This window comes from Dreissena polymorpha, chromosome 1 (genome assembly GCF_020536995.1).
Source record: "Dreissena polymorpha isolate Duluth1 chromosome 1, UMN_Dpol_1.0, whole genome shotgun sequence".
Lineage (NCBI taxonomy): Eukaryota > Metazoa > Mollusca > Bivalvia > Myida > Dreissenidae > Dreissena > Dreissena polymorpha.
The window spans coordinates 142,393,776-142,418,780 of NC_068355.1; the positions used below are offsets into that span (position 1 = coordinate 142,393,776).

The 25,005-nt window shown below is 37.5% G+C and overlaps 1 protein-coding gene across 3 annotated transcripts in view; it reads left to right on the top strand.

Moving 5' to 3' along the window:
- Nucleotides 1-25,005, top strand: part of LOC127853101 (probable E3 ubiquitin-protein ligase HECTD4) — a 115,561-nt gene that overhangs the window by 49,997 nt on the left and 40,559 nt on the right. For 2 of the 3 annotated variants that reach the window (XM_052387308.1, XM_052387317.1), the window contains exons 33-43: nt 13,303-13,531; nt 14,162-14,394; nt 15,663-15,825; nt 17,413-17,491; nt 17,673-17,860; nt 18,134-18,275; nt 18,801-18,971; nt 19,551-19,715; nt 19,947-20,087; nt 21,832-21,979; nt 22,838-22,938. In XM_052387308.1, the coding sequence (XP_052243268.1) occupies nt 13,303-13,531; nt 14,162-14,394; nt 15,663-15,825; nt 17,413-17,491; nt 17,673-17,860; nt 18,134-18,275; nt 18,801-18,971; nt 19,551-19,715; nt 19,947-20,087; nt 21,832-21,979; nt 22,838-22,938 (1,760 nt within the window). The remainder of the gene's footprint in view (nt 1-13,302; nt 13,532-14,161; nt 14,395-15,662; nt 15,826-17,412; nt 17,492-17,672; nt 17,861-18,133; nt 18,276-18,800; nt 18,972-19,550; nt 19,716-19,946; nt 20,088-21,831; nt 21,980-22,837; nt 22,939-25,005) is intronic. The other variant, XM_052387325.1, reaches the window with a different exon arrangement.

Below are 25,005 nucleotides of genomic sequence, written 5' to 3' on the forward strand. Positions count from 1 at the left end.
CATCATCGGACTTCATTGAGCACAACAGGATAGTTATCGAACATACCTCTCCTTAATTGAGCAGTTCTCGGCGTTGATACCCTCGTAAGCGATCACATCACCTTTCATAGAGACAATATTGTAGGAGACAATATTTCCAGCGTAGCCGAATAATATTTCGGAATCGCAGTTATATGGGATGTCGCCACTTCTCACGTAGGCGTTAATGAACCTACTGGTCATATTGACGTTCTTCATTTTATTTCTTTAGGAATATCATGTCTCCATTCCACGTGTGATGGTTTTTCTTATGGCATCTACACATGTTGCAGTCACCAGGCCGTATTTGTATACAAACACTAGTTTGTTTAACTTTCAGGCTTCGGGATTAGGTGTTCATTTCTCCACTACGACTACAAGGACACTTTATGCCTATTAATACTGATAATCTACTGTTGTTTTCCAGTTAACATTGTCAGATGACTTCGTGGAGGGTCATTCTTCTGCACCGGATATTTCCATTCTGACACAGTTATATTATACCAGTCCGGTCCGATCACAGGACATCGGTCACCATTCATCGGTCATATCACCGATCACTGGTCACCGGTCAGAATAAGTAGTCGCTCATCATCAGCGGATTATTTTTCCTCCTGTTCTTCGTTATCATCATCAGACTATTCTTCCTCCTCTTCTTCGTCATCAAATGAATCTTCGTCGTCTGCTTTAGTGATGTCTCATCGCCATCGGATTGGATTTTTGGCACGATCTTCTTTTCCGAGCAGTGCTTGACATTGATATCAGACCATAAGGGTTCCACCATTTTTCGGTCTTTAACTGGTAACGTCACCGGTCATATTATAACTGGTCCGTTCACCTGGCTACAGTTACCGGTCATTGACCGGTCCGGTCACCAGTTACCAATCACCGGTATTCCACTGTGTTTTCATCGGTCAATTTTATAGTATCACGGTTATCGTCTACATTACCTAGTTGTATACCCCTGGCTTTGATTGTATTGAATACTATATTTTATGGATTCAACAATCTACATGACATTTTGTGTTTTTAGCTCATCTATTTTTTGAAAAAAAATTATGAGCTATTGTCATCACCTTGGCGTCGGCGTCGGCGTTGGCGTTGGCGTTGGCGTTGGCGTCGGCGTCCGGTTAAGTTTTGCGTTTAGGTCCACTTTTCTCAGAAAGTATCAATGCTATTGCATTCAAACTTGGTACACTTACTTACTATCATGAGGGGACTGGGCAGGCAAAGTTAGATAACTCTGGCGTGCATTTTGACAGAATTATGTGCCCTTTTTATACTTAAAAAATTGAAAATTTTGGTTAAGTTTTGCGTTTAGTTCCACTTTTCTCAGTAAGTATCAATGCTATTGCATTCAAACTTGGTACACTTACTTACTATCATGAGGGGACTGGGCAGGCAAAGTTAGATAACTCTGGCATGCATTTTGACAGAATTATGTGCCCTTTTTATACTTAGAAAATTGACAATTTTGGTTAAGTTTTGTGTTTAGGTCCATTTTATTCCTTAAGCATCAAAGCTATTGCTTTCATACTTGCAACACTTACTAACTATCATAAGGGGACTGTGCAGGCAAAGTAATGTAACTCTGACTGGCATTTTGACAGAATTATGTGCCCTTTTTATACTTAGAAAATTGATAATTTGATTAAGTTTTGTGTTTAGGTCCACTTTATTCCTACAGTATCAAAGCTATTGCTTTCATACTTGCAAGATTTATGAACTATCATAAGGGGACGGTGCAGGCAAAGTTATGTAGCTCTGACTGGCATTTGGACGGAATTATGGGCCCTTTATACTTAGAAAATTGAAAATTTGGTTAAGATTTATGTTTTGGTCCACTTTACCCCTAAAGTATCATAGATATTGCTTTCATACTTGGAACACTCACAAACTATCATAAGGGTACAGTAAAAGGACAAGTTGCATAACTCTGGTTGTCATTGTTACGGAATTATGGCCCTTTTTTGACTTAGTAACTTTTAATATATGGTTAAATTTTGTGTTTCGATCCACTCGAAGTATCAAGGCTATTGCTTTCAAACTTCAAATACTTACATGCTATCATGAGGTTACTGTACCTGGCAACTTGAATTTTACTTTGACCTTTGAATGACCTTGACTCTCAAGGTCAAATTATTAAATTTTGCTAAAATTGCCATAACTTCTTTATTTATGATTAGATTTGATTGATACTTTGATGAAACTACTCTTACCTGACATACCACAATAGACTTCACCCAAACCATCCCCCGTGCCCTCCCCCCCCCCTCCCCCATCCCCCCCCCCTAATTTTTTTTTTTTTTTTTTTTTTTTTTTTTAAGATCATCTCACAAATGACCACCACACCCTCACACTATACCCCCACCCCACCCCCCACCCCCCCCCCCCAATTTTTTTTTTTGATATTTTTTTTTTTTTTTTTTTTTTTTAAGATCATCTCACAAATTATCACCACACCCTCACACTATAACCCCCCCCCCCCCCCCCATTTTTTTTAAAACGGTTATGTTTGAAATACCGTCCAACCATCGCACCCAAACCCCCCCCCCCCCCCCCCCCCCCCCCCGATTTTTTTTTTTTTTTTTTTCGCTTTTTTGGAAGGTAATGTAATAAATGTCCACAACACTATACACCCCTCTTCACTCCACTCCTCCCTCCTTTGTGATTGAAAATGAGAGTCCCTTCACCTTGAAAAAGAAAATAGATGAGCGGTCTGCACCCGCAAGGCGGTGCTCTTGTTCAATACTGATGTTCTACTGGCGACCGTTGGTTACCAAATCATCTCCGCTGACTTGGTCTATGGTTAATTTTCCTGACCAGCTATCCATTCTGGTGCTGGTTATGACCTACTAATACTAGAAGATTATGAAATACCTATATCTGTTATTTCTACTTCTATCTCAACCGGCTACATGCAGACTACTGGTCTTGCAGATAGAAGATAGATCGGCTGAAGCGGGCTCGGAGTCTAGCATTGAGGTCGAACATGACTATTTGACCTCTATTAATTTATGTTCGAGACCCAAGGATGAATTGTTTTTTTCCGCCTTTACCTGTCGGCTACAGACTTTGCAGTCAGTGTCACGGAACAGTTGGGACACATAAGTGACGCTAGCAGGATTAGCAAGACGACATTTCTTATCGACTTCTGCTTTTCTATTGCTCCTACGACAGTGCATAATTTCAAGCTACTGGAATCAACAAGAGTTCTGAAACATAGGATTGCCTATCAGATTGACCGCATGGCGGCTACAGTCTTGTAGATGGCTTGGGAGCTATTGAACTCAGATCTTAGATGCTAGGATCTGGAGGGACCTCATCTTAAAGTTCTTCTTCTTTTACACTTCTGGCCATAACAGGCCGTCTTCCTATAACTGGTCGTATTCCTTTCGGAATTTGTCCCGGTTAGGAGTCTTGAAGTAAATGGATTAATCAAGTCAGAATTGAAGACTTCCAAGCATTCTACTGGCAAGGGTGGACCCCCTTAAGGTTACTCCTAGGGTTTTCACCTTTTTTTCTGCCATCACACCTCCGATTCCGGCGGTACCACTGTCAATCATATTTCTGTACTTCGCAAATCGATGACTTCACAACCTGTATTCTCCATAATTTTAAAGGCGCCTTTTATTGGTTCAAGAAGAGGCTATATACTGTAGATAGGTCATAAACTTTTAAGTGTTAAACACTTTCCTATTCTACCAATTTTCAAGTGTGTTGGGAGTGGAAAAGTTCGGCTTGCCGTGATTTCTTTCCCCACCCATCCTTGACTAATGGTTCCAGCCACCGGTTGGTATTTACCGGTCTGGTCACCGGTCTTTCTGCTGAGACGTCTTTTCTTACGTCCGTTTCAGCTTTATTTTTAAGTTAATTGTATTAATCTCGGGATTATTCAATGACACAGATTTCCATCTTTTTGTCATTATTTACCACTATTCAGTGGTGTCTAGACTAGAAGATTATCTTGGCAAGAATATAGTTTATTCTACCACAACTTTCCTTACATCTTATACAGATGTGAGCAGAGAAGGTTAGGGACGATCACATAGAACAACGTATCTTGATTTTCTCAATTATGTGGTATCTGAATGAATAGCACCTGCACATCTACATATTGAAAAGGGAAAATTCTGTTTAGCTGTTTTTCATTTACAACACATTTTCATGATTCCTTTGTGATGGTTTCAACTATCACACATCGGTCGTGGTTTACTTACAGACACAGAGGTGATCATATTATCACTCCTTGTATCTGGAAATCAGGTACTTATTCGTTCTTTGCAAGAGCAACATATTTTCTTTATCGTCTTACTCATACCAGGTCGTCTCAACACCCTGTTGGACATTTTGTCTTGCAGTTCTTTCTGTCAAATTATTTTTCCGTTGGGTTCAAATAAATGTAATTGCGCATGCGCGGCAGTGATTTTGCAATGGCGTACAAAAATTGATGCATAGTATATCGAAGAACGTTGTTTATCATCTAACGCAAGTAATGAGCGTTATGCGATCGTAGATCGCTTTACGATCGCAGTATATACCAGTATGCTGAACAACGTTAATAATGCAGTTCACAGAAATCGATCCAGCAGGGTGTGCGATTGTAATACATTCGTCCACTTGCCATAAACTGGAATATCTTGCCTACTTGGTGAGTTTTTGGAATAACTGAGTTTTTGTCATAATTTCATTTAATATTCTTAATGAACCATGGGATTATGGTTCTACGACCTGTACAATTATTTTCAGGAAACTTCTTCACAGGTCAAATATATCTCAGAGAGACATATTTTTACTGATCCAAACATGTGCCACTACATGTCTGGCCATTATTTAGTTATCTCTACAGAAGAACGTTTTTATGTCCCCCACTATAGTAGTGGGGGACATATTGTTTTTGCCCTGTCTGTTGGTCTGTCTGTTGGTCTGTCTGTTGGTCTGTCTGTTGGTCTATTGGTCTGTTTGCGCCAACTTTAACATTTTGCAATAACTTTTGCTATATTGAAGATAGCAACTTCATATTTGGCATGCATATGTATCTCATGAAGCTGCACATTTTGAGTGTTGAAAGGTCAAGGTCATCCTTCAAGGTCAGAGGTCAAATATGTATGGCCAAAATCGCTAATTTTATGAATACTTTTGCAATATTGAAGATAGCAACTTGATATTTGGCATGCATGTGTATCTCATGGAGCTGCACATTTTGAGTGGTGAAAGGTCAAGGTCAAGGTCATCCTTCAAGGTCAGAGGTCAAATATATGTGGCCCAAATCACTTATTTTATAAATACTTTTGCAATATTGAAGATAGCAACTTGATATTTGGCATGCATGTGCATCTCATGGAGCTGCACATTTTGAGTGGTGAAAGGTCAAGGTCAAGGTCATCCTTCAAGGTCAGAGGTCAAATATATGTGGCCCAAATCACTTATTTTATGAATACTTTTGCAATATTGAATAAAGCAACTTGATATTTGGCATGCATGTGTATCTCATGGAGCTGCACATTTTGAGTGGTGAAAGGTCAAGGTCATCCTTCACAAGGTCAAGGTCATCCTTCAAAGTCAAACGTCATATAGGGGGACATTGTGTTTCACAAACGCATCTTGTTCTGTTAGAGTTTCAATCCTTGTTACTTATGCAAGGATAATTCCATCAGAACTGTATAAAGGTTCTATGGAAATTCTTTTTTGAATGGGTATTCGAGAGAATAGTTATTACCTTAATCACTCTGCTAGATACATAGAGGTTTTTCTCATCTTTTTTTGATGATAAGAAATTTGTTCTTTTTTTCATCAAAGGATAGAGATTATGCTTTCGTATACCTTGTTTTGTGTAAGTCATCACAACTCTGTGCTGTCTTACTTATTTTGGAACTGATCCAAGCTATGGAACGTCAACACTATGTTTTTCGTTCCTTTACCTTCTTAAGCGGTTTTGGCTTGTGTTACATGTATTGGGATGCTTAATGAGCTTCCTATGAACCTTTTTCATCAGGCTTATTAACAGTTCCAATATAATTTTAAGACGGTTTTCCTTCATATAATGGCTTTTACCATATGGAGAAGGGAAATTCATGCTTTTTCTGTTGAATACGACCAATTCCAGTTGGATCTAATGTCGTTTTCACTTTGTTGTGTCAGCCAGGATTTCTTGCTTAATATCAAGTCCTCTATATGGCTTCTAAAAAACCTTCAAGTTTCCAAATTTTTCTTAAACTGGTAGTCATGAAGATGATGATAAACTTTTATGGGCAATCGGGGCTTTGAAGTTCTATCTCAGCAGTGTTAGTCGGAAGTTCATTCGAGGTTCTCAAAAGACACTCTTCATTTCCCTAAAAAAGGAGGGAGATGTATCTCCGGCTTCTATTTCTCGGGGTTAGACCTCAACTAAGGAAAGTTACTCTTATCTCTATCAAGGATTCATTCCTTTTTAGGATCTGACCGCATGAATTAAGAGCTCTGTCTGTTTTGTAGGCATATATTTATCACACCCCACTTTTTGACGTGCTCTAAGCTGTTGTCTGGAGGAATCTGACCACCTTTGTCATCTTTTTATGTTCGTTTTCTGAAGTGCCAACAATACAACTTGTATGTATGTTTGGGCTTGTTGTGGTTTCACTAACGGTTGTGTCTTCTTTACGACATAGACATATTACTTTTTTCCGAGGAGTTAATTAAAAACGTTTTAACGAAGTTTACTTGATAACCGTTGTTTAGGGTTTTGCTATCATTAGCTGATAACCCTGTTTATGGGTTCTACTGTGTTGGGAAAATATATACGAACCTTCCCACTGCAGCTGCAAAATCAGCATGAGATAGCAGGTCAGTATTTATGACATTAAAACAAATTTAAAAAAAAATAAAATTCATTTTAATTATTCAATACTTACCTGCTATTGGTAAGTCCCACCTCCCACCCCACTATTCGATTAATATTTTTGTATATATATTGAAAGAATATTGAGGGTTGGTTACCGATTTTTGGCTAGGTTGCATTGCACTATGTTTAACCTGGCCTGTATTACGGTATTGAGGTGGAGGATTCCCAGTTAAAATTCCGGATGAGTTAATTCCCCTTGGAAAGGAGAAGCATGAGATAGCAGGTAAGTATTAAATAATTAAAATGAATTTATTTATTTTTTTAAATGTTTTTATTCCCCCCTAGAAAGAAGAGGGGGTATATTATTTTGCTGGATGTGGGTCGGTCTGCCTGTCGGTAGACCAGTTTGTATCCAATCAATAACTAGTCAACGAATTAACAGATTGGCTTGATACTGAACATGTGCATTGGCATTGGACAGTAGATGGCCCCTATTGAAATTCGGGTCACTAGGTCAATGGTCAAGGTCACTGTCACAGTAAGTGTGAAAAATGTTTCCGATCAATTAATCATCAACAAATTGAACAATTTGCTTGATACTTCACATGTGCATTGACATTGGACAGTAGATGACCCCTATTGAAATTGGGGTCAGTAGTTCAAAGCCCTGTTTGGGGGGCATATGTCTCCGACTGCGGAACTCTTGTTAAATTTGGTTTGGAGCATATCTTAAGAATGTAAGAAGTATGATCTTAATTGCTAGGTACATCTCATTTATGGGATGTGCAGAACCATAACTCTTTGTTTAGTATCCTTTTTGTTAATCTGCAGGGCTTTCCTTAGACCTCAAATCTCAAGAGTCAATGACTCTTGGGACCAAATTTTCAAGAGTCAAAATCAAATTTGTATGAGTCATAATAATAACGCAGGAGAGTCAATGATATTTGGTACTTTAAGCAAATTACTGAGATATAATATATAAAAAGTAACAAATTAACAAACATCTAAACATTTATTTCTTATATTCCAGTCAATAACAGACACAATGTCAACATACATTGCTACCAACATTGTGAGCATAGTGAAATCAATACAAAAAAAACAAACGCACTGGTACTGACATAATATATATCAGGAGTGTCAATTGTTCCAAATTTGAAATCCGGAAAATTAAGCAGAGAGTCTGAGACCGTAAGATAAAGGAAATATAGGGCAGAGCCCCTCGAGCCCTAGCTTATTATTTTTTATTTTCTTGCTATGTGCAATTTCTTGTGAGTACAATGCGAAATTTTATCAATCAGACCATCCGTAACACCGCATGTGTATTCGTCATTCTATAAAAATGTTATAAAGATCGTTTAAAATAAATAAATCGTCTAACCATACCGTATCCGAAAACAACTGTCTGAAAACATATCGAGATACGTCTTTTGCACATGAAATAAAATATGCATTTTGTTTGACTGCAGAAATTGAAAGCAAGTAATAAGTAACCTAGCAAATACGCAATCAATATATAATTCGGTTGACATATTGTTTTAAAATATGATATAGCAGTGCTTTACTTTGCTAATAGATAATTTATAGTTGGCGGATATAAGCAACGTTCATAGATATATAGGTATGGTTTTCGGAAAGTAGCGGAAATGTTTCGTCAGTTACTGCTCATGTCAGCTTACCATCAAAAATCAGAAATAAATACCCCCCGCCCCCTCCACCACCTTGAACTAACTCATTGGATTTACATTAATCTTCAAAGTCGACCATGGACGGCTCAAATCCGGATTTAATTATTTCATGTGCCATCTTCACCGAAGACGTGCGACAAACATGCCGTTTTTCTATGCCGTCTCAAATGGTCAATTATTACGCCTATGTTGTAATCAATTAGCACATGCAGCATCCAAATTTGTCCCTTTGCCACAAGGTCAGTTATACCGGTTCTATGGTTATTTTTAGCAACTCTGATGCAAAGCGTGTACATAATGTGACGTTGTAGACAGTACATAATTATGCCAGCATAACTTTGGCGCGTCTTTGAATGGAGCAAACATGAAGTTAAACAGGGTTGGGTGTATTCATTTTTGGAAATACATTCAGACATATTGTGGAAGTATTTCTCAAAATATGCTTTACAGTGTATTGTGGATATGGATGTTATTATTATATACCGGTATTTGATATTATTAAAACTGACGCGGGTGAGTTCATTCTGTTTTGGTTGGTTTAATACATGTCTTTTCTGCAAACAGCTGATAACAAACGCTCAGATAAATAATGGAACGTTGATACACACGTCATCGAACCAGCATTGTTTTAATTGGTCATTACTAGATTTCTCAATGGGCCAAACTCCGCCTACTGGGCAGACTTGTGCTTCAATTATTGGAAACGGGCGATTACGGTTAGCGTCTACCGAAAGAGATACTCCGCCCCAAGCCAATTATCGCTTAGTCTTAACAACTTTTGATCTCGTTGACGCAAGTCGGTATATTCCTCCGGGTCAAATGTAACGCATGACGTAATTTTCTCACGAGTCAAACTAGGGTCTTATGTAATTTTCAAGCGTCAAAACCCGGGAGCTTGGGTCAAAGGAAAGCCCTGATTATCTATTACATCTTAATGTTAAATGTGATAGATAATTCTCAAAACTTGGAAGTGCAGTGCTCTTGAGCCATAACCCCTGAACTCATAATTGCACAGTAATTCTCTTTCAATGCTCAGGCCATATTTCCAGAGCATACTATGTCTATAGTATGAGATATTAATGCGAAATGCGATACATATAAAACTTTTATTGTTGGGAATCCAGTTTTGTACTGTCTTTTTACGAATGAACATAAAAAAGGTATTCAAGGAAAGACAAGTCCAGTTCTGGTACAATAAGACTATTGCAATCACTATATATATTCAGGATATTTGTAGTATTTCAATTTGTACTTTTTGCTGAACTGCAGAAGTGATATCTCATTAAAAATAATCTTGTGTTGTGTCCATTGATGGGATTGATGGCTACATGTATTATTTATGTTTTGTGTTAATTGTAACAGTTTTATAATGGCCAATATTCATAATCAGAAAGCAAATGTACCTATTAGAGTAAAAATATTGTGTCAAAATTAAAATGCTAATTTTCACATTTTGTCTCTATCATATCTTGTATTGCTTTGCTGCTCTGTGTTTAGTTGCAAACGAGCATAAGTGAATATGAGGGCCCATTGTATCACACTTGTATCTTGAACTGTTTTGTTACTCTGTGTTCAGGTGCAAAAGAGGACCAGTTGTGACACAATCTTATCTTGTATTGTTTTGTTACTCTTTGTTCAGGTGAATAAGAGGACCAGTTGTTACACAATCATAACTTTTATTGTTTTGTTACTCTGTGCTCAGGTGCAGAGGACCAGTTATTACACAATCATAATGAACAATCAATGAAGTGCTTTTTTACTCTGTGTTCAGATGCATTAAAGGGCCAGTTGTTACACAATCATATCTTTAATTTGTTTTGTTACTCTGAGTTCATGTGAATATCAGGACCAGTTGTTACACATTCATATATTTTAGTGCTTTGTTACTCTGTGTTCAAATGCATATGAGGATCAGTTGTTACACAATCATATCTTGTAGTGCTTTGTTACTCTGTGTTAACATGCATAAGAGGGCCAGTTGTTACACAATCATATCTTGTATTGCTTTGTTATTCTGTGTTAAGATACTTTAGAGGACCACTTTTTACACAATCATATCTTGTAGTGCTTTGTTACTCTGTGTTCAGATGCATTATGTTTGTTAAAACAATTAAAATACGATTATTAAATTGTGAAAACAACAATCAAATTATACCTATCAGGTTCTTTAGTTTATCCCTAATTGGAAAAATAAACTTCATTACAAATGAAAAAAATAGTATTGGTTATGTATAATAGATATCTATTTTTTACTAACATATTGAATACATACTGTTTTCGTATATTTGTTCACTGTTTTCGGGTGTACATTTTACTGTCTGTAAACAAAAAAAAAACTGAATGTGGATTATTTTTATTAAAATAAATTTAATTAAAAAGTTTTAACATATATGTTGAAATATTTTTAAACTACTATTCTTTTTTAAACCAGGCATAGGAAAAAGCGATGTGTTTGTTTTAATATTCACTGTTTTCATATAATAAAACACTGTTTTCGGTACATGTTACTGTTTTCGCGAAAACAGTACTGTTTTCGGTATCTAGTCATACCGGTTTTTAATACAACTCAGAAAGACAATAAGGATAGAAAACTTACTTATTGCCATTAGGAATTGCATTTGTAATGTGTAAATCCTCCATGATTTCGAATTAGTTTTGCTTTCGGTGCTCATTACATAATGTCCAATGACACTCTTAAACAATAAAAGCTGAAGGATCTCGAATGATCTGCAATTTGACTGTCATGCATTAATAAATATCGACTATTATACATATCTTTTATCTTTTAAAAAGAACCAGTCTGTATAAAAAACAATACTCTTGAAAACAGCGCTAGGTTACATACAACTATGAAAATAAATATTCGGAACCGAAATATCCAGGGGTGGATCCGTACCCGTGAATCTGAAGTTGGATCCGATATCATCGGATATTTCGGGTACCCGTTGCAGCCCTAGTTAACATGCATAAGAGGACAAGTTGTTACACAATCATATCTTGTAGTGCTTTGTTACTCTGTGTTAAGATGCATTAGAGGACCACTTGTTACACAATCATATCTTGTAGTGCTTTGTTACTCTGTGTTCAGATGCATTAGAGGACCACTTGTTACACAATCATATCTTGTATTGCTTTGTTACTCTGTGTTAACATGCATTAGAGGACCAATTGTTACACAATCATATCTTGTATTGCTTTGTTACTCTGTGTTAAGATGCATTAGAGGACCACTTGTTACACAATCATTTCTTGTATTGCTTTGTTACTCTGTGTTAACATGCATTAGAGGACCAATTGTTACACAATCATATCTTGTATTGCTTTGTTACTCTGTGTTAAGATGCATTAGAGGACCACTTGTTACACAATCATATCTTGTAGTGCTTTGTTACTCTGTGTTAACATGCATTAGAGGACCAATTGTTACACAATCATATCTTGTATTGCTTTGTTACTCTGTGTTAAGATGCATTAGAGGACCACTTGTTACACAATCATATCTTGTAGTGCTTTGTTACTCTGTGTTCAGGTGCATATGAGGACCAGTTTTTACACAATCATATCTTGTAGTGCTTTGTTACTCTGTGTTCAGATGCATTAGAGGACCAGTTGTTACACAATCATATCTTGTATTGCTTTGTTACTCTGTGTTTACATGCATAAGAGGACCAGTTGTTACACATATCATATCTTGAAGTACTTTTTTCCTTGGTGTTCAGGTGAATATGAGGACCAGTTGTTACACAATCATATCTTGTAGTGCTTTGTTTCTATGTGTTCAGGTGAATATGAGGACCAGTTGTTACACAATCATATCTTGTAGTGCTTTGTTACTCTGTGTTCAGGTGCATATGAGGACCAGTTGTTACACAATCATATCTTTTATTGTTTGCTGTTTGTGTTCAAGTTCATATGAGGACCAGTTGTTACACAATCATTTTTATACGCCCGTTTTTTAAAACGGGACGTATTATAGTTTCACCCTTGGCGGGCGGCGTCCACAGCAGTGTCCCCTCTCTAATTCAAATAGTTTTCATCCGATATTCACCAAACTTGGTCAGAAGTTGTGTCTAGACAATATCTATGTAAAGTTCGAATATGGGTCATGCCGGTTCAAAAACTAGATCACAGGGTCACTTAGTGCATTTCAAGGATTAAGCATGGTGTCCGCTCTCTAATTGAAGTAGTTTTCACCCGATCTTCACCAAATTTGGTCAGAAGTTGTGTCTAAATGATATGTAGGTCATGTTCAAATATGGGTCATTCTGGGTCAAAAACTAGGTAACGAGGTTACTTAGTGCATTTCAAGCATTTAGCATGGTGTCCAATCTCTAATTGAAGTAGTTTTCATCTGATCTTCACCTAATTTGGTCAGAAGGTGTGTCTAGATGATATGTAGGTCAAGTTCTAATATGGGTCATGCCCGGTCAAAAAGGAGGTCACAAGGTCACATAGTGCATTTCAAGCATTTAGTATGGTGTCCGCTCTCTAATTGAAGTAGTTTTCATCTGATCTTCACCAAATTTAGTCAGATGTTACATCTAAATGATATCTAGGTCAAGTTCAAATATGGGTCATGCCGGGTCAATAACTAGGTTTTGAGGTCACTTAGTGCATTTCAAGCATTGAGCATGGTGTCCAAAACCTTCGAACGGGCGTATCTTGTGACAGTTTGGCACTCTTGTTTCTATTGTTTTGTTACTCTGTGTTCAGATGCATATGAGTCCCAGTTGTTACACAATCATATTTTGTATTGTTTTGTTGCTCTGTGTTCAGGTGCCTATGAGGACCTGGAGCATTCGGGTTTGGCCCGTCAGGTGTCTGTCCTGCTGACCAATCATCTGGCACGGGCCACAGAGTCCAGTGGGAACGAGGCAGCTGGCACAGAGGCCCTGCAGGAGGTCCTGAGTCTCCTGAACAACCTGTCCAGGAGTCACATGGGCAAGGCCATACTAAGTCAGCCAGCATGTGTCTCCAAACTACTCTCTTTGCTGCTAGATCAGAGGTAGATATTACCCTTCCTCATGGCAGTAAGGGTTTTAGTGTTGCTGTAGGATTCCTTGTGCTTTCTCTGATAGCAATTTTGATAAATTATGGAATCCCTTGAACATATGCATATGTTTGTAGTGAACAAAATATTTTTGTAAAATAAAATGATATATATTCACATAGTGGAAAATAATAGCAAATTGTTTAAATTTTCTTTAGGGTGTCTGCCAAGCAATGAGCATGTTATAAGGTTGATCCCAAGGGTTAATCCCTTCTCAAGATTTATTATTATTACTAAAAGACTGAAAGTACTGCGTTTGACTTAATCACAACGGAAAAACATACATTTGAGCCTTGTTCTGAGAAAACTGGGCTTAATGCATGTGCGTAAAGTGTCGTCCCAGATTAGCCTGTACAGTCGGCACAGGCTAATCAGGGACAACCGCTTTTATGGCATTTTTGGTTTAAATGAAGTCTCTTCTTAGCAAAAATTCAATTTAGGCGGAAAGTGTCGTCCCTGATTAACCTGTGTGGACTGCACAGGCTAATCTGGGACGACACTTTACGCACTTGCATTATGCCCAGTTTTCTCAGAACACGACTCATTTGAACTGTATGGCGAGCTGATGATGAGCTGTTGTTTCAGGCCGTCTCCCAAGCTGGTGCTGATCATCCTGCAGCTATGTCGGGTGGCCCTGCCCTTGATGGATGCCATTGAGTGTGAGAGGGTGGAGCTGCCTACATGGGGCCACATGCCTCTCTCCAGCCACTGGAGCACCAGCAAACCAATATCTGATCCCGCCGCCAAAATTGTCTCCCTTCTGCTGGCTCGCCTTGGAGACTTCCTAGTGCCAGGTTTGTGGATTGCAATGATATTTGGTGAATATTCAGATCCTGTCACCCGTTTTTATGTCCCCCACTATAGTAGTGGGGGACATATTGTTTTTGCCCTGTCTGTTGGTCCGTTGGTCTGTTTGCGCCAACTTTAACATTTTGCAATAACTTTTGCTATATTGAAGATAGCAACTTCATATTTGGCATGCATGTGTATCTCATGAAGCTGCACATTTTGAGTGGTGAAAGGTCAAGGTCATCCTTCAAGGTCAAAGGTCAATTATATGTGGTCAAAATCGCTCATTTTATGAATACTTTTACAATATTGAAGATAGCAACTTGATATTTGGCATGCATGTGCATCTCATGGAGCTGCACATTTTGATTTGTGAAAGGTCAAGGTCAGAGGTCAAATATATGTGGCCCAAATCACTTATTTTATAAATACTTTTGCAATATTAAAGATGGCAACTTGATATTTGGCATGCATGTGCATCTCATGGAGCTGCACATTTTGAGTGGTGAAAGGTCAAGGTCATCCTTCAAGGTCAGAGGTCAAATATATGTGGCCCAAATCGCTTATTTTATGAATACTTTTGCAATATTGAAGATAGCAACTTGATATTTGGCATGCATGTGTATCTCATGGAGCTGCACATTTTGAGTGGTGAAAGGTCAAGGTCATCATTCACAAGGTCAAGGTCATCCTTCAAGGTCAAACATCATATAGGGGGACATTGTGTTTCACAAACACATCTTGTTTTCATAAAGGTTATGAGTCATTTTTGTTTCTCTATTAGTTTGTTTAAGCATTCATATGCAAATGCATTGAACAGATGTAATGTGATCTTTTGGGGGGAAAGTTTGAAAAATCACCTTTGTTTCATAAAGAACAGGTTGTCAAAGTTCACATTTCTGTTCCAAATGCCAAAATGGTTTATAGTATTTTAGCTTTAATTTTGTAACAATAATGCACCTACTATCAAACCTGAAAATTTTTGTACAATATTACAATTTCCACAAAAGTCACAAATCAGTGGCAGCAAGCTTAAGCAATCTTTAAATTATTACTGACCCAGACTACATTTAACTGGCCAGTCAAATAAAAAGCAGGTACTTCATGTTGTGGGCCATGAGGGCTATCTATTTTTTCTAACATGGTCAGACATTGTCAGAGGTCTGACCTTTTTCTCTCACTTATATCCTTTGAAAGCCCTGATTTATTGAAGTAGTAATTCAAATGTATTTTTGAGTCATACTTTTATTAACTAAAACATTATTCATAGAAACCTTCTTATTAATCTGCCTTACAGGTGATCTTGCAACAGTTGCTAGTAGACAGCAGTCAATTGATCCTGACCACAGCCGAGATAAAGGCAGTAGTGATGACTTCATAAGCCACAATGGACGTGCATCGGTATTCGTGCACAAACGAGAAGACCAGCAAGCTAATGAAGTGGTCAGCCTGTGTCTTGGGTAGGCATGATTGTCATCATAACTTGATTCTTAACAGAGTACCAATGCCATTTTTATGCACCCAAATGGTGGCATATAGATTTTGAACTGTCAGTCCGTCTGTCCATCCGTTCGAAAACTTAAACATTGCCCATAACTTGATATTTGGCATGCATGTGTATCTCATGGAGATGCACATTTTGAGTGGTGAAAGGTCAAGGTTATCCTTCAAGGTCAGAGGTCAAATATATGGCTACAAAGCGGCGCAGTAGGGGGCATTGTGTTGCTGACAAACACATCTCTTGTTAAACGGTTGTTTGCACCCTCCTGGAGATGATCAGTTTTGGAAAATCTTTTCTTTAAAAAAAAAGTACTGTTTGTTTGTTGATTTAACTATTTTTAAAGTTTATATATTTGTTTATTAGCCCCTACCGGTTTCACCGGAGGGACATATGGTTTTGTCTCCGTCCATCCGTCACACTTTTCTGGATCCTGCGATAACTTTTAAAGTTGTTAATGTTTTTTCATGAAACTTGGAACATGGATAGATGGCAATATGGACATTATGCACGTCATTTCATTTTGTTCCCAAGTCAAAAATATGGTTGCTATGGCAACAAATAGACTAGAAATACTGCTGAAAATGGTGGTTTTTCTGGATCCTGCGATAACTGTTAAAGTTCTTAATATTTTTTCATGAAACTTGAAACATGGATAGATGGCAATATGGACATTATGCACGTCATTTCATTTCGTTCAGACTTAAAAAATTCTGGTTGCTATGGCAACAAATAGACTAGACATACTGCTGAAAATGGTGGTTTTCTGGATCCTGCGATAACTTTTATTAAAGTTCCTAATATTTTTTCATGAAACTTGAAACATGGATAGATGGCAATATGGACATTATGCACATCATTTCATTTCGTTCCGACGTAAAAAATTCTGGTTGCTATGGCAACAAATAGACTAGAAATACTGCTAAAAATGGTGGTTTTCTGGATCCTGCAATAACTTTTACAGTTCTTAATATTTTTTCATGAAACTTGAAACATGGATAGATGGCAATATGGACATTATGCACATCATTTCATTTTGTTCCTAAATAAAAGTAATTGGTTGCTATGGCAACAAATATATATATAAAAAAAATCTGGAATTTCTGAAAATGGTGGAGCTGGTAAGGGACTTATATTGTTTGACAATAGTCTTGTTGCAATTTAGTCTAAATACCTCTTGTAAACTTAAATTTGTAATGAAAGTCACAAATTATGAATACCCCTTTTCCCATTGTACTATTACTTGGGATTTTTAGATACCTGTCACATACTGTGAATTGTAATTCTGATTCTTTTTCATGTATATTTGTGGTTTAAATGTGATTTATGCATATAAGTGATGCGAACCGGAAAAAAGTCTTAAAATTGTTGATATATTCATACAGATATTGTTTATACAATATTAGCTATCACTACTGATGCCTTTAAGATACATGTGTGAGTTTTATATGTAGTTGTAAAACTTTGTAAGTACTGGTAATATTTTAAAAAGTGTGAAGTTGTAGACTTTTTTCTCTTTGTATTCCTTACCTGTATTTCTATGCACTAGAACTGACAGCAGGCAGTTCCGGCTTGGTGGGGCATCTAATGTGGAAAAAGCTAGCCGCCTGGAAAAGGAATTGACAAAGGTCAATTTTTCTTTCATCATGTTTTCTGTATTTTTATATGACATTAAGCGCCATTGATGTTTTTACAATGCTTAACCATAGTTGTTTTGAAATGACAGATCTATTAATCCACTCATGCTATAGCGTATAAAATATGGTATGTTTGTAAAAGCTTATAAATCAATTATCATCCGTTTTCCAGAACAACAAAGCAGAGGTTGTTACAGAAGATGTTAAAGCAGCACGAAAAAAGGCGGAGAAATGGGCCCAGATTGGACTTACTGTCTCTATAGGGCCACCCACGGAGTCTGCTGGGGACTCTTTGAATGGAGACAAGAAAAAAACAGAAAAGGAGGTCATATGTAAGGACAAGAATGCAGAGCTTGCCAGGTTTGTGGGCAGTTACATGAGAATATAGTTTTAGTGATGATGTACATGACAAATTTGTTATGTATGTTCGTTTTCAGTTGCACCTGTTTGGCTTAAATTTTAATGAAAGGTCAAAAATATTAAATTTATTTTATTTTGTTGTTTGTTTATGGTTAATCTTATAAGAGTTGTGTTGAACCATTAATTACCATTTTAAACATGCACATTCCTAATTGTGCAGGTTTGTGTACATGAAGCACTCTATCTTTTACTATCTTTATTGGGAATTACCAGGTTGGACCTAGTTCGTCCATTTATCAGTGGCCATGTGGCTAACAGTATGGCCGCAGAGGTGATAGAGCTGCTACACAGCCTGTTGAACACTCCTGACTACAACACTGATACCAACCGATCTTGGTCTAATGCTGTTCAGAGGGTATGACTATTTGTGTCTTGTTCTGAGAAAACTGGGCATAATGCATGTGCGTAAAGTGTCATCCCAGATTAGCCTGTGCAGTCTACACAGGCTAATCAGGGACGACACTTTCCGCTTAAATCTAGATTTTCGGTAAAAAGGGACTTTCTTTAAACGAAAAATACCATTAAAGCGGAAAGTGTCCAGGCTAATCGGGGACAACACTTTACACACATGCATTATGCCCAGTTTTCTCAGAACACGACTCATTTGTCTTTGGTTGTTGTAGATTTTGTTGAACAATCAGTGAGATTTGATTGTTGATACGAGTCTTAGTAAAAGCTAGGACAACATTGTTTGATGAATTTTATGTGTTAACATTTTTTTATTAACTTTTTAGCACACTTAACTTTCATCATGTGCTCTTTTTTTGTCAATGGAAAAATTAGCCCAGTACAGACAATGAACTGATAATATACAGTCAATTTCTTCACCCTGACTTATTTTCACAAGATTTTAGTCTCCCTTTTTGCTGCTCCTACCCAGGTGCTGATGAACGCTCTGGCTGGTCTACCAGTGCTGCTCAACTCCCTGGACAGTCTGAGCTCCCCACGGTGTCACACTCTGAACCTGATGTACATGGCCAGGCAGGTCAACGCAGCATTGTGTGCGCTGGGAGGCTTCCAGGAGATGATCAAGCCTGGCTGCCATGTGGAGGTGAGTGGAGGAGACAGTGTGTATGTATGGTAAGCAAACCATTTTTAGCAGTTAAAGAGGACCAAGTGGCTGTTTCGGCATTTGCTAAAATATTACGCATACTTACATACCTTATTTTAGTTGTTGCTTCTGTCAGTTATTCATCATCCAAAATAAACACTGCTAAAATGAATTTCTTTTTAACACAGAATAAGATTCAAATAAAAGAGTTCTTTCAACCAAAACATCTATGAACGTAAATTATAATTATGTTTTGACTTATTAATATATAATATACTGGTTTGGGAAAGATAATAATGAGTCATGCTTTATGTACATGCATTTTGGTTGACTTATGAGTATAGCACATACAGTATTATTGTACATTTTATGTATCAATATTAATAGATTGAAATCAGTAAAATAAAATAAAATGTTTGTTGGTTCTATTTGACTGATCAAGTACTTAAATTCAATGGAGTATAACAAACTGTTATAGTGGTTGCTTGCATTTAGTAAAAGATCATGCTTATTTGTCGTTTTTGAACGATAAGAGTGAAACAAACTTTGTACTTTGTCATGATTCTATTTGTTCTGTAGGTGTTAGGGAATGTAGAGCAGTCGACGGGCATTGTGGTGAACATGTCTCAGCAGACTGGGCTGGTCACTGTCAAGCTTGACTCGGACCTTGATGGCAGCTACTCACCCAGATATGCAGAGAATATCCAAGTACCCTTCAGTAGGGTGAAACCAGTGAGGAATAGGGTACGGGCACATAAATTAGGACATTGGCATTTGTACGCTGATATCGAATTTGTTGCTTTAAGTAGCAAAGTCAATGTCATATTTAGACATCAAAGGTAAAAATGCAATATTTAATGTAAAAACATTTTGCACAATAGATCTTAAAGCAGAAAGTGGGGTGTTAAGTACATATGCCTACAGTGATTCCTATAGGTTGTTTTTTTTTGACAACAGTTTATGTTAAATTTTCAGATGTTTGCCAGTGAGCGGTTCTGCCTCACTGACTCTGTGGTGACAGCCATGCAGGCCATCCTACTGCCACGTGAAGACAACATCTCTGCATTGCAGCAGGTTCTACCACTTAATGATGATGGTAACAGCATGGCCAACCAGGTACATGTTCTGAGAATGTCTGTGCAATATTTGGTTTATACTATGGGATACTAGAAGACAAATGTAGTTAGTAGCTTATTACGTTTTTTAAATAAAATTGTTCATTTATTTTATTTTTGTGTGTATTTTTATGTCCCCCACTACTATAGTGGGGGACATATTGTTTTTGCCCTGTCTGTTGGTCTGTCTGTTGGTCTCTCTGTTGGTTTGTTTGCTCCAACTTTAACATTTTGCCATAACTTTTGCAATATTGAAGACAGCAACTTCATATTTGGCATGCATGTGTATCTCATGGAGCTGCACATTTTGAGTGGTGAAAGGTCAAGGTCATCCTTCAAGGTCAATGTCAAAAAAATAAATTCAAAGCGGAGCAGAAGGGGACATATTGTTTCCGACAAACACATTTCTTGTTTTCCATATATAATGTTATGTAGTGTCTTCTGACAAAAATGATTGCATTATATACACACTTTTTAATCTCATGCAAAGATCATAGGAATTCATTTTGTCCATGAGTGAGAAAGTCAGTCTTTCTGTAATTATAAACTTTTATGCTCTCTCCATAGAACCTTTACCTTTTGACTGATATTCATTAAACTTGCCTCAACTGTTAAGGACAATGTGCTGAAGGCATAAGTCAGTCATGCTGACTAGAGGTCAAAGTCCTACTTAAGGTCAGAAGTATTGCCATGTTTTTTTCCATATCTCCTATACACTTTGATATATTCTAATGAACCTGGCATCATATATGATAATGAAGGAGATTTAGACAACGTACAGATGTCATGAGTCTGTCCTGTCAGTGCAAGGTCAAGGTCCTACTAAGGTTAAAAGGTTTAAGCCTACATTTACGTTTTCGCTCAATGACTCATATACCCTTTGAAGGATTTCATGACAGTTGCTTCAAATGATAAAGGTCAAGGTCAAAGATTTGAGCCTCAATTGACTTGTTCACTCCATATCTCATACACCATTTAAAGGATTAAATGTTCAGTTTATTTAGTGGATGTGCAGGAGACATGAGTCAGTCACGACAGCCCAAGGTCAGGGTCAAACTTTAAGGTGAAAAGTTACAGTCCTTCATTGTCGTTTCCACCCCATATCTTCAACAGTTTTTTGAAAGATTTTCATGAAATGCTTCTAAGATGTTCATGTAATGTTTACAATGGGGAGGGGACATAAGTCAATAATGCCATTTCAAGGTCATGGTCATACTTAAAAGTCAAAGGTATGAAATTGGGTCACAATTTAAAGTCATTAAGACAATGTGCAGAAGTCATTATGTAGTCTTGCTGGCTCAAGATCTCATCTTTTATAACCATTGAAGGATTTTCAGGAAAAGTCAATATCATTGAGAAGATGGTCAGAAGTCATGAGTCAATCACTCTGACTCAAAATCAAGTTCCAAACAATCTTGATGGGGGATGTAGCTTTCTATTGAACTGCCTTGTGATTTTTTCAACAAAGATTGTTAATCTTAAGAATTTACTGGTAACACTTGTTTACACAAATTATTTCTTCAACATTCATGTGTCAGATACAATAGCTTTACATATGGAATCCTCGAAATATGTTTAGAAAACACTCTCCCTCAAAATATGTTAAGAATTTTTTTTCCATGTCATAATGTGCCTTTGCTTGTAATTTTGTCCTCTGAAAACCAGAAATGTGTTATCCTCCCTTGTTTACACTAATATCATATTCAAGTCATGCATGCTACAATCCCTTGTGATGCATACTTCAGATCTGTCGGGTTGTAGCTGAGCTGGAGACTCGGGCCTGCAGTGTTCTGGCTCTGTACCTGCAGAACATCTGCTTTACCAAGGAATTCATACAGCACTGCGGCTCCACCATCGAGATGCTCAAGTGCCTGGCCAAGGATTGCAGCACGGGTACCACAGGCTTTATATCCTGTTACTGTAGTCAACTAAAGTAAAAGAACATCATGTTTGTCCCATTCATTTTTGGAACAATTCTTATCAGGACTTTTCTTATGATTTGGGGAAACTGCTTTGCTTTCCTTTTTGGGGGAATGTAAACTGTGAATGGGTAAGAAAGGTTTGATATAATAACTTAGAACTCTGAGAAAAAAGGCTTTTTTTCGGCCCTTACTAAGGAAGGAAAAAAAGCCCTTATTGTGCTTATCTGGTGTTAAGTCTCATATAAGTAACTTTATCAGATACAATTTCCTGTTTATTAAACCCTCTAAACCTCTAAAAAATCAGGCACTCCAATAAAATGTTCACAAGTAATCAGAGTTTTTACTCCTTTTTACTCCTCATATCCGGAACCTGACTCCAATTGATTTTGAACAAAATGTCCATCATTTCCAATTTAATATGTTGTTTTATCAGGTAATACACACACACATAGCATGTGTGTATGTTGATATACACTGCAACTCCAATATATCGGGGTTGGTGGGTTCCAAAGATCGCAACCGCAATATATCTGGCGCGCAATATTACTTGTCAAGTCATTCATGCATGTATATGTATGCATTAGCATAGTTTGGCAATATTTATCTTATGATCAATTGTGTATTATTTTTATCAAAAGATCAAGTGTATTGATAAGTAAACTAACTAAAGTCAAATTCATTTAACAATGCCTGGGAAGGAGTTTCGATTGTAGGAGACAACACACTGGAAATGTCACTGGGAAAGAAGCTCTTATCTTCGGTTCAGCTACGCCCCTGTGATAACTTTTCTTGTTATTCAAATTGTAGGTTGATGGTTGCTATGTTTTAGGTGCCCGCCAGCCTGTGGTAGAGTCCCACTGCGAGAGACTGAGAACTCTCTATAGGGACTGTGCTAAACCACCTCCCCCACCTAGCAAGGTTGATAACAGGGTATGTTGGTTTTTTGAATGACTTGCCAAACTTTCTTTCAGATTATTATGCACCCACCTATAAGGTTAATGGTATGTTCTGGAATAACCAAAAAATTCCATCTGTCTTCTTTCTGTGTCTTTCTGTCTGTCGGTCCATCTGTAGACACAAACTTGCTGGCAGTAATATTCCAATAATTTTCAATGCATTACACCTAAACTTGCAGGCATTATGTCTTATGGAATGAAGTTGTGCGTGTGCAATTGTTATCATCCCATATAAAATATTACCAAAGTTGTGCCTCTTTTTCAACTTAGAACTTCTGTAACATAAGTATTATTACAATGGACCTTACTAGAAAAAATATACATCTCTGAAAGTGCAACATACAGATGTGTCATAATTGGTATCTTACATTGCATGTATGCCGTCTTCTTGGTTTGATCAAATTATGGAGTTGGGGTTATAAGTAACAAAACCCAAGGGGTAAAATAATTTTTAGCTCACCTGAGCACAATGTGCTCATGGTGAGCTTTTGTGATCGTCTTTTGTCCGTCGTGCGTCGTCCGTTGTGCGGCGTCAAGATTTGCCTTGTTAACACTCTAGAGGCCACATTTATTGTCCAATCTTCATGAAATTTGGTCAGAAGATTGGTCTCAATAATATCTTGGATGAGTTCGAAAATGGTTACGTTTGCTTGAAAAACATGGCTGCCAAGGGGCGGGTAATTTTTCTTTATATGGCTATAGAAAAATCTTGTTAACACTCTAGAGGCCACATTTATTGTCGATCTTCATGAAAATTGGTCAGAAGATTCATCCTAATGATATCTTGGACCAGTTCGAAAATGGTTTTGTTGCTTGAAAAACATGGCCACCAGGGGGCGGGGCAATTTTCCTTATATGGCTATATTTATGGCTTTAGTAACACCTTGTTAACACTCTAGAGGCCACATTTATTGTCCGATCTTCATGAAACCTGGTCAGAAGATTTATCCCAATAATATCTTGGACGAGTTAAACAATTATGCCGGTTGGTTGAAAAACATGGCTGCCAGGGGGCTGGGCATTTTTCCTTATATGGCTATATATGGCTATAGTGAAATCTTGTTAACACTCTGGAGGCCACATTTATTTTCCGATCTTAATGAAACTTGGTCAGAAGATTTGTCCCAATAATATCTTGGATGAGTTCCAAAATGGTCTGTTTTCTTGAAAAACATGGCCACCTGGGTGCAGGGCATATTTCCTTATATGGCTTTAGTAAAACCTTGTTAACACTCTAGAGGCCACATTTATTGTCCAATCTTAATGAAACTTGGTCAGAAGTTTCATCCTAATAATATGTTGGACGAGTTCGAAAATGGTTGCGTTTGCTTGAAAAACATGGCTGCCAAGCGGCCGGGCATTTTTCCTTATATGGCTATAGTAAAATCTTGTTAACACTATAGGGGCCACATTTATTATCTGATCTTCATTAAACTTGGTCAGAAGATTCATCCCAACAAAATCTTGGAAGAGTTAACAAAATAATGCCAGTTGGTTGAAAAACATGGCCGCCAGGGGGCGGGGCATTTTTCCTTATATGGCTATAGTAAAACCTTGTTAACACACTAGAGGCCACATTTATTTTCCGATCTTCATGAAACTTGGTCAGAAGATTTGTCCCAATACAATCTTGGATGAGCTTGAAAATGTTTTCGGTTGTTTTAAAAACATGTCCACCAGGGGTCGGGGCATTTTTCCTAATATGGCTATTTGGCTTTAGTAAAACATTGTTAACACTCTAGCGGCCACATTTATTGTCCGATCATCATGAAACTTGGTCAGATGATTTGTCCCAATGATATCTTGGATGAGCTCAAAAATGGTTCCGGTTGGTGGAAAAACATGGCCGCCAAGGGGGCAAGGCATTTTTCCTTATATAGCTATAGTGAAACCTTGTTAACACTCTAGAAGTCATAATTATTGACCGATCATCATGAAACATTGTCGGAAGATTTGTCCCAATGATATCTTGGACAAGTTCGAAAATGGTTCCAGTTGCTTGAAAAATATGGCCACCAGGGGGCTGGGCATTTTTCCTTAT